The sequence below is a fragment of the Capra hircus genome, chromosome 8 (genome assembly GCF_001704415.2).
Source record: "Capra hircus breed San Clemente chromosome 8, ASM170441v1, whole genome shotgun sequence".
Lineage (NCBI taxonomy): Eukaryota > Metazoa > Chordata > Mammalia > Artiodactyla > Bovidae > Capra > Capra hircus.
Window position 1 is genome coordinate 110052962 of NC_030815.1, and position 13244 is coordinate 110066205.

Below are 13244 nucleotides of genomic sequence, written 5' to 3' on the forward strand. Positions count from 1 at the left end.
CTAGGCTGGGTGAATCGCTTCCTTTTCTGAGCCTCAAATTCCTCATCCTCAAATCCCTTTGGGTCCTCGGCCTCAAAGTCTTCTTGGAATGGGGGTAATAGTAATTCTCGTACTCCATGAGATTCTGGAAATATTAAATGGGAATAAATATGAGAACTCTTCCATAAGATCTAAAGTGCTGCAGAATATCACTTAGAAATGAGCCTGCGGTTAGAAATCCTCATTGATAAATCCTGAAGGGAGGCTCAGAGACCTGGTTAGAGCAAGAGCAAAGGTGTCTGGATTTCCACTAGGTTTCTCTTCACCAGGTGGCTGCCCTGGGGCCTGCCTTCCAGGAGAGCAAGTTCCAGGGGAAATGAGTAGGCACTGGGAGGGGAGGAGAGGCTCCACAAAGGGGTGCAGAGAGGGCACCAGGAAGGGAGGCGGCAAGGACAAGGCTCCCACCTTCTCAGGTTGCTGAGGGCTTTGAGGGGCGGCCTTCTCCACCTTTCTCAATTTGCCTGTCTTTGTGCGGTTGCAGCTGACCTAGCATAAAATAACACGCTTTTTCGCACATTTTGAAAGCAAAGTCAGGCTTTAATGATCGGTTTTCTGTTCCGTGGTATTTTCTTTCAAGCAAAGGCCATGTTTTTGTAAGATACTACATTTCAATGGGGCTGTGCTTTGTCCCCGGCAAGCATGCCTAAGCGGTAGGTTTCAGGAGGGTTCCAATTTATTGCTTCTGGTGTCCAGTAACCTTGGAATGAGTGTCTGTCTCCAGGCCCCCTGAAGGACATGCTGTTTCAGAGAGTTACTGCTCTTAAATTGTTCTCTAATAAAAGCAAATGTCCCCCATTCTAAGCAGAGTGAACTTTCCAAATAAGACCAGCTGTGAAGGTTGGAGAAAAAAAAAAAAGAAAAGAGAAACTTCAGCAACAGGAGTCCACAGCGCAAACTGGATGCAGCCGACCTTCAGGCGTTTTCACAGCCGTTTAAGAAGATGTCCTCAGTGAACGCGTCTAGATTAGCTAAAAATCTCTGGCATGATGGACACCTGGAGTCTGTGGGCCAATGTTCAATCCAGGTCGAGGAATCTAACGGGTAGACGTACCTGCCAAGGAATAATGCAAACGAATCACTTGTGATGGTGGCCACAGATAGAGAAGAGCTGAATTCAATTGAGCCAAGCTGCTCAGGTGCCCAGGGGTCAGGCTGTTGGCCAAACTCCTCTGAACTGGCCTCTCCCTGGGAAGGTCCACAAACCCTGGAGATCATGAGCTGCTCGGGGCTCCCTTGGTTAAAGGCAGGAACAACATCTGTTTCAATGTCTATTTTTTAAAAAACAGATAATAAAACATGTATCCAAACACTGTCCTCCTTAGACAGAACAGTCTGAGGACTGAGAAGGCAGGTGCGGTAAAGGCGGAGTCGACGAGTGACCCCAGATTAACTGCCAGACCTGGGCATGCAGTTGGTTTATCCTCAGCGAGACCTCAGCTACCCTGGTGGTTTTGAGGAGTTCTTTGTTTTAAGCTCACATTATTTCATGTATGCTCCTAATGGTTCGTTGGTTAAGAGCAGGGCACGAAAGAAACACGTAGTGGGTTTAAGGATAAATTGCACTAAGTTTTGGATGGAAGATCAGAGACTCCAAAATACTGGTGACTTACTTGATACGGAAATTGTATTTTATCTGCAGGGCCTCTTTACCCATGATTAAGTACTGTTTCCTTTTTTCCAGGTTGGCGTTGGAACAGGTTGTCTTTTTAATGAAGGTGATTTCAGCGTCTCTCTCAGCAGCAGCTTCTCCTGAGAGACACACAGCAAGGTTATCACATGTCAGTTTTCAACTCTTTTGAGCATCCCAGTTCCTCATGGCTATTTGTTATTCAGTGTAAACTTCTATCAACAGGCTAATGGCTATTGGCACTGTCCCTGTGGTTAAGACTTCAGACTCTGGGATCAGGCTCCCCAGGCTAAACCCCTCACTTCCTAGCTGTGTACCTGAACAAATGAGGCTCAGATCCTTCATCCCCAAAATGAGCATCACAGTAAAACCTACCCTGCAGAACTGCTGTGAGGTTAAATGGGTTAAAACATGAAAAGTGTTTGGAACATAGTAAGCACTATTTAAGTGCTTTTCATTAGAACCAGGAATTAACAGAACCTTTCCAGAGTTGAGGGGCTTCCCTGGTGGCTCAGCTGGTAAAGAATCCACCTGCAATGTGATACACCTGGGTTCGATCCCTGGCTTGAGAAGATCCCCTGGAGATGGGAACGGCTACCAACTCCAGTATTCTGGCCTGGAGAATCCCATGAACTATTCCATGGGGTCGCAAAAAGTCAGACATGACTGAGCGACTTTCCCTTTCTCTGTTACACCCATCTCTAAATACATCTTCAATCCCCACAGTATTCCGTAAATATTCCCTGGTGCTCTTTGTCCTAAGTATATGTTTTCTCCTTATTCCCATCACACTTGAATTTCCATCATCATGTTTCCCCCCACATGCCTAACTCCTCCGCTAGGCTGGAAGCTTCTTGAGGCCAGGACAGGACAGGGCACCCATTGCTTTATATTCAGGACTGGTGTCCAGTTATCACACTCTGGCTGAGTCATCCTAGTTGTTAAACCCTGGAAAACGTCTGAAACTGTTGCTAAATAGCACATAATAGTGACTGCACAAGTGGTAAACGTTAATTAGTAAAACAATGACCGTGGACCCACATTAGTTCAAGCTAACGTTCTTAGGCTCTGCTGGTGACCATACGTGACTTCCTGTTGCAGCAACATTCAAACAGCCTTCCCAGCACTGTTTGCCAAGTCAGCCCCTGCCATGGTAAGCAGTGTGACTGGGGGGGTCTTATTATTTTTAACAACCTCCTGTTATGGAAAATGTCGAGCATATTCAGAAGGGAGAATAATTAACCTCAGTTTCAACAATCACTCATCTTTTTTTCATTTATAGCCTCACCTGTATTTTAGGAGAAACACCAGTCACAAGATAATAGCATCATTATCCTTGAACTATGTAGTTGCCCTTGATTCCAAATAGTTTAGTTTTTATTTTGGCTTATTTTTAGCAGCACTTCTTGTGTAAGTGGTAAATGTGTGGTGTTTTGAAATTTTATATAAATTTAAAAATCTATATATGTTAAAAATGAAGAGCCAGAATGAAGAGATAACAAACCACGCAAAACTTTCTTAACATTTCCTTTTAAATGTCATAAACATGAGTCTTCTGAACTGACAGAACAGAGAAGAAATGATAGGGATAAAGAACTACAGCTTGGGAATCATCTGGTTCTGCACAAAGTTCAGAACAGTCTGGAATATCTTTTGATACTAGGCAATAATTGATACAAAATAAGCAATTTGTATTTCTGGAATGAAAAGCACTTGATTATTTTGGTAAAAATAGGAATGTCTTATTGCTTATGATGTGTATGTTGGATGCAAAAGTGCTTGAAAATTGGGTTGTGGAAAGATCAAAGTGCTGAGAGTGCTTACCTATTTTGTCAAAATGGCAATCATGTTACAGATAAAGAACACTAGTGATCATCAGTGAGACACCATCACAACTCAGCTTCACACAGTGAAACATTTGAAATAATAAAAGTCAGAAAAAAATGTCAGAGTGTTGATCAAGCAAAGAAAAATTTGGAAAGTATTACTAGAATTTTAAACTCTAGTGTATGGTTAAAAATAAACATTTTCAGATTTGAAATACTTGATAGCATTTCAAAAGGAAAAAGAAAAGTGTAAACCCAGTGCCACAACTTAGAGTCACGGTCCCACTTACAGCAAAATTTCATACCTACGGTAATGAGAACACAGCTTTTGAGAAATATACACGAGGTAATAAAAGTTCAATCATTTTCTAGAAAATCAACTATTTAATATGAAACATGTTTTAAATAACTTAAAAATCTGAAGATGGCTTCAGGGGTTTTGTTGAACTCAAAGTACAGGAAGGACAACATATCAAACTGAGAAAAAAGGTGTCAATGAGAAATATTTATAAGGACAACCTTATTGGCACAAATGTAATGTCAGGGAGAAATCTGGGGCTTCAGTAAAAATCCTGAAATTTACAGCTGTTTCAGTTTGGCACCTTCTGAGTCAAGTGTCTCCGGATAATGCAATCAAAGACACCAGGCAAACAAGAGCCACTTTAAATATTGTTTTGATAAATTTGATATTTATTCTACCATATACCTAATATATACTAGACAGAATAAACAAATAGTGTGGAGACTTCAAAAACTGCAATAATAAAAATTGGAAAAATACTGGCATTTTGAAAGGCAGCCAATAGCGCTAAAACTGCAAAGGTACTTTATAAACCACATCATCTGATAGATTCACTTTCACAGACACAGGAGTAAACATTTTAAGTTTTTTAAAATGTGAATTCTGAAACTTTGTCACATATGTTTGTAAAACTCTGAGGGTTGAAGGGGAATAAAAATTAAGAAAATTAGGAAAATTAAACATGACATTTCAATAAATTGTTTTTATAATTTAGCTGATAATAGATATATATTAAATACATGGAAATGTTAGGTGATATCATAAAGGTGAGGAACATTTGAATGTAATTGCTGCCAGTTTAGCAGAAACTGAGAAAGGGTTCCGTACTTTGCACAATACTGCTGCTATTAGGAGAAATTACTTTGTGAGGCAGACATCACATAATGACCATCAATTCGATAGAGACATAACTGGAAACATTTGATGTGGATCCTTGTTGTCGAATCAAAGCTCAAACAGAGGCCCCCTACAGCGAGTCAAACAAAATAACACTGACAATTTCTAAATAAACCAACAAAAGCTTATTTGGAATTAAATATGATTTAACGAATCATTGGTTTTTCCATGTCCATCATTTGACAAGCAATTTCATAATATTTGTAGGTTCTCTTACATAGGGAACAAAAGGGAACATATTTTAAGCTGTTGTTTTATGTGCTATTTCCATATGGATTCATTTTATTGTGTTGGTTACTATAGCTCATTTAGCCCATCAAACTCACGTGGCCTCTGGGCCGAGGCCCTGCACTCATAGATGCTCCTAACTGGTTTCCCTCTTTCAACTCTTGCTCCCTTCAATTGGAGCCAGAATGATTTCTAAAATCAGAAAACGTTTCTTGCCCACCTAAAACCATTTATTAGCTACCCTTTGAACTTCTAGAATAAAATCCAAATTTCTCACCTTATAAATCCCAGTGCGACCCAGCTCCTTCCCATCTGACTCCCTCTGCTCTCACCTTTAAGAATGGCTAACTCTTACTAGCATTTCCTAAAATATACCATCTGTTATCACTCTGAAGGTATTTCCTTTATTAATTCCATGTCTGTTCCAAATAGAGTACTTATACTTTGTAATTGTTTATTTTGTCCATTTCCTTTAAAAAAATGTGTCTCCTCCAATAGAATAGAAACTTTATGAAGGCAGGAACTCTGGCTGTGTTACTCAAGTTATATCCTTTGTGTCTAATATAATGCCTGCCACATAGTAAGGACTAAATATCTGTTGAAGGAAAGAACTAATGAATCCTTACCAGCTTTGTAGACATCCAGGAGGGTCGCGGTGTACTTAACAAAAGCATTTTCTTCAGTGACAGCTATGATCTCAACTTTATAAGCTGGTAAAAAAGAAGTACACACAGTAATTTATGCTCACTACCACCAATGCCACGTCCAATAGAAGCCTGAGTCTGTCAAACAAACAAAAAATGAGGTGTGGCAAGCTCTTATGGGCGCCCTGTGGTAAATCTCATTTCTCCCAAGAAGGCTTCCCAGCACTCCCAGCGAGATTCTACTGCCCATGACTCTAAGGGATCACTCTGCCCACTGTTACAGGACAGGCTGACTAGGGTAAGAGCAATATTAAATTTTAAAAAGCACACAAAACAAAAAGCCTTAGATGTAAAGTTCAGATTCTGATCTTTCCGGATGAAGCCTCTTCCTTCTCTGCACGCCCACAGAGGGGCCCTGTATCTATCGTTCTGACCTGTCGTAGGAGTCTCCGTGCTCCCTCACCTCCATGCCTTGATGACTTTTATTGGTTTTGATCTTTGGGTTTTGATAGGACTCTGTTTTCCAACTCATCTTTGCTTGGATTGGCAGCGATTTGATATGAGACATTCTCAATCTTGTCTTCCCTTCATTCAGGCATCAATTTTTAACCTACGGTGTGTTTGACTTTGCGTCTGAAATGACCAGCTTGAAGAGACCCATCTCTTCTTTGTGACCTGAGAAAAAATCCTCTTGTTCTTGCTTTCTTTGAGGTTAAAGTGAATGACCTAAAATTTTTTGTTCATTTTTGGGATCCCAGCTAGGTAGCAAGACATAGAGCTCAGTGAATGAACTCACCGTGGCAGAACCAAAGGCTGTGTGAATTAGTGGCTTAAACAATGCCCTAAATTTCAGATTCTTAATTATTTATAGTGGCTAAGGGCAATGAACCTACTGTAGGCACAGGCGGAGAGAAGGAACCATTTAATTTTGTTTCTATTCTGTGATTCCATCATTAACCTGTAGCTCCAAAAAAGCCTGCTAAGCTTTTTCTTGAATGTGGTAAACTAAATCCTGATTGCATGTACTCTCTGTGTTAAAACCGATTTTTTTTTAAAATTTAAGAGTTAAAATTGCTTTATTATGGTGGAAAGAAATAATCTGGATCTAAATTTTAGGGGAAAACAATATAGAATTCTCTTCAAGTCTCAGTATATTTTAAAAGTTGCAGTGGGTCTTGGCTGAGTTAGGCAACTTTTTAGCATTTTTTAAAAACTCAAGATGAACTTGAAGGAAAGAAAGATCATGAGCCACACATCCATTCTCACGGCTGTTATTTCCATTAACAGAATTCAGTGTTACCTCCTGGAAATAATACTGGAGACCAGAATGTGTCCTGGTTCTGTTACTTACTCCCTGAATGACTTTGAGCAAACTGTTGCGTCTCTCAGAGCCTCAGTTTCGTCACTGTTACCTCCAAGGAGGCTCATGGGACACCAATGAGAGACCATATGTGAAAACAATTGGAAAACAGAAAAGGCTCCGTGAACAGCACTGTGCTTATTTATTGATAAAAACCCTCCTACCAGTTGTCAAGGAAAATGTGAAACAGTGTACTATCTGTTTGTTCTCTTTTTCTTAAAAAAGACAGAAGTAAACCCTGGAAGCCACAGGTGGAAAATAAAGGGTCTAATTCTACGAGGAACTTGTGTCTGCAACTCTGCTTGGGCATTTGATTTAGCTCTGAGATCTGGACAACAAGAAGGAGATGCTCCTTTTGAGATGGAGAGAGTCTCAAATGTGGATTGCAGTTGTGATATATTAAAAATTATTCAGTACTGACACTTTCACTTTGTCTTTGGAGGGAGTTTGGAAAACACTCAGACCCCCAAACCATCTTTGTTTCTGTCTCTGCTCGATCAACCGGAAGAAGGCAGGAGCGAAATCATATACCTCTGCGGCTTTTCAAATGTTCTCTTTGACTATGTTTTAGCACTTTTAATTCAATGGCGTCTGGCGGAATAAAATGTTTTGGCTGTGTGTGCACCTCACTCCCACCATTTTTAATGAAAATCATATTTCTTTGCTGAAGGATAAATAACTTTGCATGTTAATGCCGAAAATTGATGACATTTTCCTTCAAGGGAGCACATGGAACGTTGCAGCTACATAATCACTGTGTGAAGTTGTAGATCTTCCTAACTGATCATGTTTTCATAAGATGCCATGTTTAATGGAACTATATATTAAACTTTCCAACTTACCATATGCAATGTCTGGTTTACATGCTCTTTCCTTTCTAGTAGCTGCAGAGATTGTCAGATCCAATTCCGCCTGCATTTGCCCACAGTCAGCTGGATTTTGTGAAAGACAGAACAAGTTAGGTTAACGTAAGGAACAAACACCTTTGGGAGTAAACACAGTTCTTCCTCATCTGCCCTGAGACAATCCAATATAATCTTACAAATATCAGATTCCTAAGACCTGTCCCCATTTTCTCCTCTTCCATAAAGTGAAACAGTATGCAAAGCAAAAACAAAGCCAACAAAAAACAAAATCTTGAACATGGGACTTAGAATGGGTCGTCACTCCACATTCAGCTCTTCAGAAATATATATGCTTCACTGGAGAAAGGAGGACATTTTCCCATGTTGAGTGTAATCAAAAATCTCTTGAAGGAACCAAACTGATGACTGATTTATGCTGTAAGAGGGAGAAATGAGTACCTAAGAAATGTGTAGATTTTACGGATTTTGAAAAATAAAAGAAAACCAAAATCAACTCAGACCCTCATGGAGTCCGCAGTTGATTATTGAGGTCTGGGGGCTTTTCTTTGGCCAATCAGGCTGCCTTGATTGGCAAAAGATTGAATGGAGAGCGTCTCTAACTGGGGAGGACTAGGGGAAGCAGAGAGGAGATGGTGGCTCATTCCAGAGCCGCTGTTCTCTTAAGCAATGGTCCTATTGCACCAAAAAGACCAGGTTAAAGGTAAGAATTTCACATCATGTTATCTTTCCGATATCCAACAACTGCCTGATGGTGTTTCTCTGAACGGTAGGAACTATCGGGTTGTTCTGGAGCCGTCTCGATGTAACCTTACAGTGCTCGAGGAATGCACTTTCCATCAGATGAGATTACATTTCTACTTCTGAGAAATGGCAGTTTATCAAACAGCTTCCCCCAGATTAGCCCCGGATTATGAGTGGCTGCTTTAAACAAGTATACAGCCTGAACACAGTAAATGAAGTTTACCTTCGATACACTTGCATGTTGCTCCCTCACAGACTTTCTGAAGCTTGGTGTGGGACGTGCTATAAAACATGGTACACTGTTTATCTGCGCAATGAAAGTGCAGTTAGAAGAGGTGGCTCGGCGAACGTGCAGTTTACCCATCAGTGAATTCTGCCCATGGCTCCTTGATCACCCACTCCAAACCCTCCTTCTGTAGCAGAGGCCCAGGAAAGTTAAATTAGGAACTGCCTGTCCTAACATAGGCTCCTCTACACTCAAAATATTCTCCTTCTCTGTGCTTGAAATCTTACTCTGCCATACTCATTTCTGAGAATGAAAGTATTTGGTGTTTCAATGAATGAGAAGAAATAAATTATGTTACATGAGAGTCTATTGAAAGAATTACAATTGGTAATTGTTTAGGCTAGAGAAGAAAAGCATTGTTGCTTTTTTTTTTCCTATTGTTCAGGAGGAGAAAAGAAACACACACATATGGGTGTGTGTGTGTGTGTGTGTATAGTTCTTTTTCAAGGAGAGGCTAAGTATCATAATCTATGATTTCAGAAGTAAAACTGGATTGAATGGGTCTCAGAGTTTTAGTTCACTTTAAGAGTTTTGTTACAAGTAGAACTGGCCAAAGTGGAGTCATCTGCCTTGTGAACCAAAGTGGAGAGTTATCAGAAGTGGCTGAGTGACCAAACGCAGAGGTCATTCATCCAGCGCTTATTGATGCACGCTATGTACCTGACCCTGGGTTAGATGCTCGGGACAGAGGGTGAGAATGTTCTGGGGGTGGCACAAAGACGTGCAAACACATAATCAGGTGCAGCGTGACGAGCGCTGAGATAGAGCTCTCTGCAAAGTGTGCTGAGAATGTAGATGGAGGGGAAGCTGACTCTGTGAAGACTGAACTAACAGTAGGGTAAACGGCCTTCTCTAGAAAGCAGAGACGCAGTGGGAACGGAAAACACCAAAGGTAAACTTGAGGCGGAGACCGTGAGTGGGAGCAGTTGAGTCTGGTTCACCTACTCTAAACATGAAGAGCCTGAGGGCCAGAGCAGCGAAGTGGCTCGCTCATCCACTGGTTGTCTGTCCCAGTGGGGACGTTTGTGAAGAGTGAGCCCCGAGAGAGGAAATGTATATAATCTGCAGGCCTCAAGCGCCTTTCTTCAAATTCCATAATAAATACAGAGCAGTCGTCGGAAGAAATGTGAGAGTAGAGCTGATTACCTGGTCTGTGGTATTCATACACTGTGAAAGTGGCAGGGCTCAGAAACCCAACTTCAAAAAGTTCAATTATCCGGAATCGAACACAGAGGAACTCGTTGGAAGGAATCTGTTTGACAAATTCAAAGATTAAGAAAATCATGAGAGACAAAAGACTCAAAATATTTTAGGCAGCAGCTGATAAATAGTAATGATAAATGAAAAATGGGGAGCGGTGGAACTTACCGAGTTCAGTTGCAGAATAACATGCCCATCTTTGATTTCGTAATCAGTTAATAACTGATCCACCTGTTCCACAAGCTAAGGGAACAAAGAGAAAAGCTCAAATTTAACTTCACGACCTTTCTGTTTAAGTGCATTCACCCAGTGATGGAATGTGAGGTCATGGGGATGTAATCTGCTATTTAAAGACAGTGAAGAACAGCTCCTCCCCCTGAAACGGTCTGAGCATGTCATCACATGAACTCACGTTATTCTGTCCATGCAAGCATAATACTTGCCCCTGTTTCACCTTGAAAAATAAAAACTTTGGTAGCTTATCAGTTTGAAAAGAATATTCTGGGAGAGTCTAAGAAAGTGACATAGAATGAATGGAAAGAGCTTTGTAAACTAATGCAGTAAGCAAGCAAAAGCAAGTATCCATAACAATATTTAGGAGAAGACATTTACAGCCTTTAAGTCTTCTGGGTTCGCGTTGACTCCCGTAGGCAGAGAGATGTCCATCACTGCATGGGAGGACCCAGACGACGACTCTTCACTGCTGAACTTGTAGCTGAAATAAGGGAGAAATGAGGACATGAAACAAGTAAATGGATGAGATTCTTGAAGGAAAGGCCCTATTCCTTGGTAGGCTTTAACTTTCTAATTTGAGTCTCCAAGTATTTGCTTCTTTATGATATGTGTTATAATCTCTGAAGTTTAAAGAGACCTCTGCGTCATCTATCCCAACCCTTTCCTCACTTGATCAGTAACCTCGGTGGACAGCCCGTTCTGGAGTTGGAGGAGATCATAAAGGCTATTCAGTGCAATCTCTTAATTAGCTAGTTGAGGAGACTGCGGGCGAGAGTAAGGTACTTGTTCAAGGTCGCAGGACTAGTTCACCTCAGGGCTACATAAGTCTATTGATTCTCATCCGAATTCTTTCTCTAGCAGAGCATATTCGAAGAAAAAAATTAACTGTATATTGGCAAGAGACTCGATAAGCATGTTCAGAAATAGACTGGAAGGAACACACTAAATGTTAGCAGCCACTTCCTCTGGATGATGAGATCATAACAGATTATCTCTTTTCTTTCCTGTGTTTTTCTCTATTTTCTAAAATTTTCACAATAGATATTTTATTTTTTAAACAATGTTTCAAGGACTACACTTTGTCTAGGAATTGTGCTTGTGGGGAAGCGGAGGAGAGAGGCAGATCGAGTAACGGGGGCAGTTCGATTTATTTTGTTCACGCCTCTCTGGTACGCGAGAAAAGAATACTGAAATGGGGAATTAGGAAAGTTGGGTTTTATCCTAGTTCTGCTGAGATATTTCTACACATTACTTCCCCTTTCTAGAGTTCATTTTCTTATTTGTAAAATTAATTGTGAAAAGTATAAACTTGTGCTTTTAAGTTATAATTCCAAGACTTCATTTTGAGAGGCAGAGAGGCCTGTTGCTACAATCAAGCAGAGTTAATGCTAAAAGAGGAGAAGGCTGGTGGGGTAGGGACTGGATCTGAGCGTGTTCTGCAAAGGTTGAGCTTTAGATTCCTGCCTCAAGATGTGGGAGAGAAAACTGAACATTTGAGAGTAGATCTTCGGAGAGGGGTCAGGATTAAAGGAAGAGCCTGGGGAGACAGCTTCACAGGGGGTGAACTGATCTCACCCCCCAAAATAAGTATGAGTGAAATGGGAGCTATTATTCAAATTAGTGAGGTGATAAGGACTCTCTTTTCCCCATCTTATCTAGCATGCATAAAGCAGACCCTATTAGAAGTTTGAGATATCATATTTGCCATAAAAATATAAATAGTATAAAATTTCTGGCTTATAAAATTTAACCCCATTCTTCACCAAATTAATAATTTGGAACAAAATATAAGGCAACGTGTAACTGAAAATATGGCATCCAGCCTCCCCGTGCCTGGATGATGGAGCGTCACCAAAAGTGGAGAACTCTGGCCAGCAGATGCAAATACTCTGTCAACGCGACGGAAAGGGCCTCCTGAGTGGACAGCGTCTACGAGAAGCTGCTGGAGCCTTGATGACTGGTTGCCATGGTGACTGTTTCAACCACGGAACAGAAACCTTCCTTTCAAGAAGCCCTTTGCCTGCTGCCAAAGACAGCAATCCTTCCCAAAGGCATTTTGTTTCAAGAGAAGGAGAGAAATGAAATCCTTTTTTCTTTTCTTGTGAATACAACAGAGAAGTTGTAAAAAGCTAAATACACGAAAGAGACCCTCTCAGTATAGAAACTGTGCTGGCATTTTCTTAAACCAGGACAGTGTGCATTTGAAGGCAAAGAATTTCTCACATGAATAAGTACTACACAGTTACATTTGGAATTTGTCCAACCCAACTTCAGCATCATAAAGCCAAAAGCATGTTCTACCTGGGTTTTTGGGGGGAACATTCTGTCCCCAGTTTATTTTTAAAAAACAAACAAAAGGCAAAGGATAGAATACTGAATACCATATCTCTATTGCTTTCTTTTGTAGATTAACAATCTGGAATGCAAATTAATAAGCTTTTGATGAGAGCCCTTTTATGTATAGCAGCACTGTGGAAATACTGGAAGGTGCTGTGGGATCAGGTAGAGATGGGGATACCAGACCACCTGATCTGCCTCTTGAGAAATCTGTAGCAGGTCAGGAAGCAACAGTTAGAACTGGACGTGGAACAACAGACTGGTTCCAAATAGGAAAAGGAGGACGTCAAGGCTGTATATTGTCACCCTGCTTATTTAACTTCTACGCAGAGTACATCATGAGAAACGCTGGACTGGAAGAAGCGCAAGCTGGAATCAAGATTGCCAGGAGAAACATCAATAACCTCAGACTTGCAGATGACACCACCCTTATGGCAGAAAGTGAAGAGGAACTAAAAAGCCTCTTGATGAAAGTGAAAGAAGAGAGTGAAAAAGTTGGCTTCAAGCTCAACATTCAGAAAACGAAGATCATGGCATCTGGTCCCATCACTTTACGGCAAATAGATGGGGAAACAGTGGAAACAGTGTCAGACTTTATTTTTGGGGGCTCCGAAATCACTGCAGATGGTGACTGCAGCCATGAAATTAAAAGACGCTT

At 40.8% G+C, this 13244-nt stretch overlaps 1 protein-coding gene across 1 annotated transcript in view; it reads right to left on the bottom strand.

Moving 5' to 3' along the window:
• Positions 556-13244, bottom strand: part of C5 (complement C5) — a 95518-nt gene continuing 82829 nt past the window's right edge. Inside the window, exons 34-41 of the mRNA XM_013966310.2 lie at positions 10628-10730; positions 10184-10258; positions 9962-10067; positions 8753-8836; positions 7765-7854; positions 5545-5628; positions 1650-1788; positions 556-1090 (exon numbers count right to left, since the gene is read on the bottom strand). Of these exons, the coding sequence (XP_013821764.2) occupies positions 952-1090; positions 1650-1788; positions 5545-5628; positions 7765-7854; positions 8753-8836; positions 9962-10067; positions 10184-10258; positions 10628-10730 (820 nt within the window). The 3' untranslated portion in view covers positions 556-951. The remainder of the gene's footprint in view (positions 1091-1649; positions 1789-5544; positions 5629-7764; positions 7855-8752; positions 8837-9961; positions 10068-10183; positions 10259-10627; positions 10731-13244) is intronic.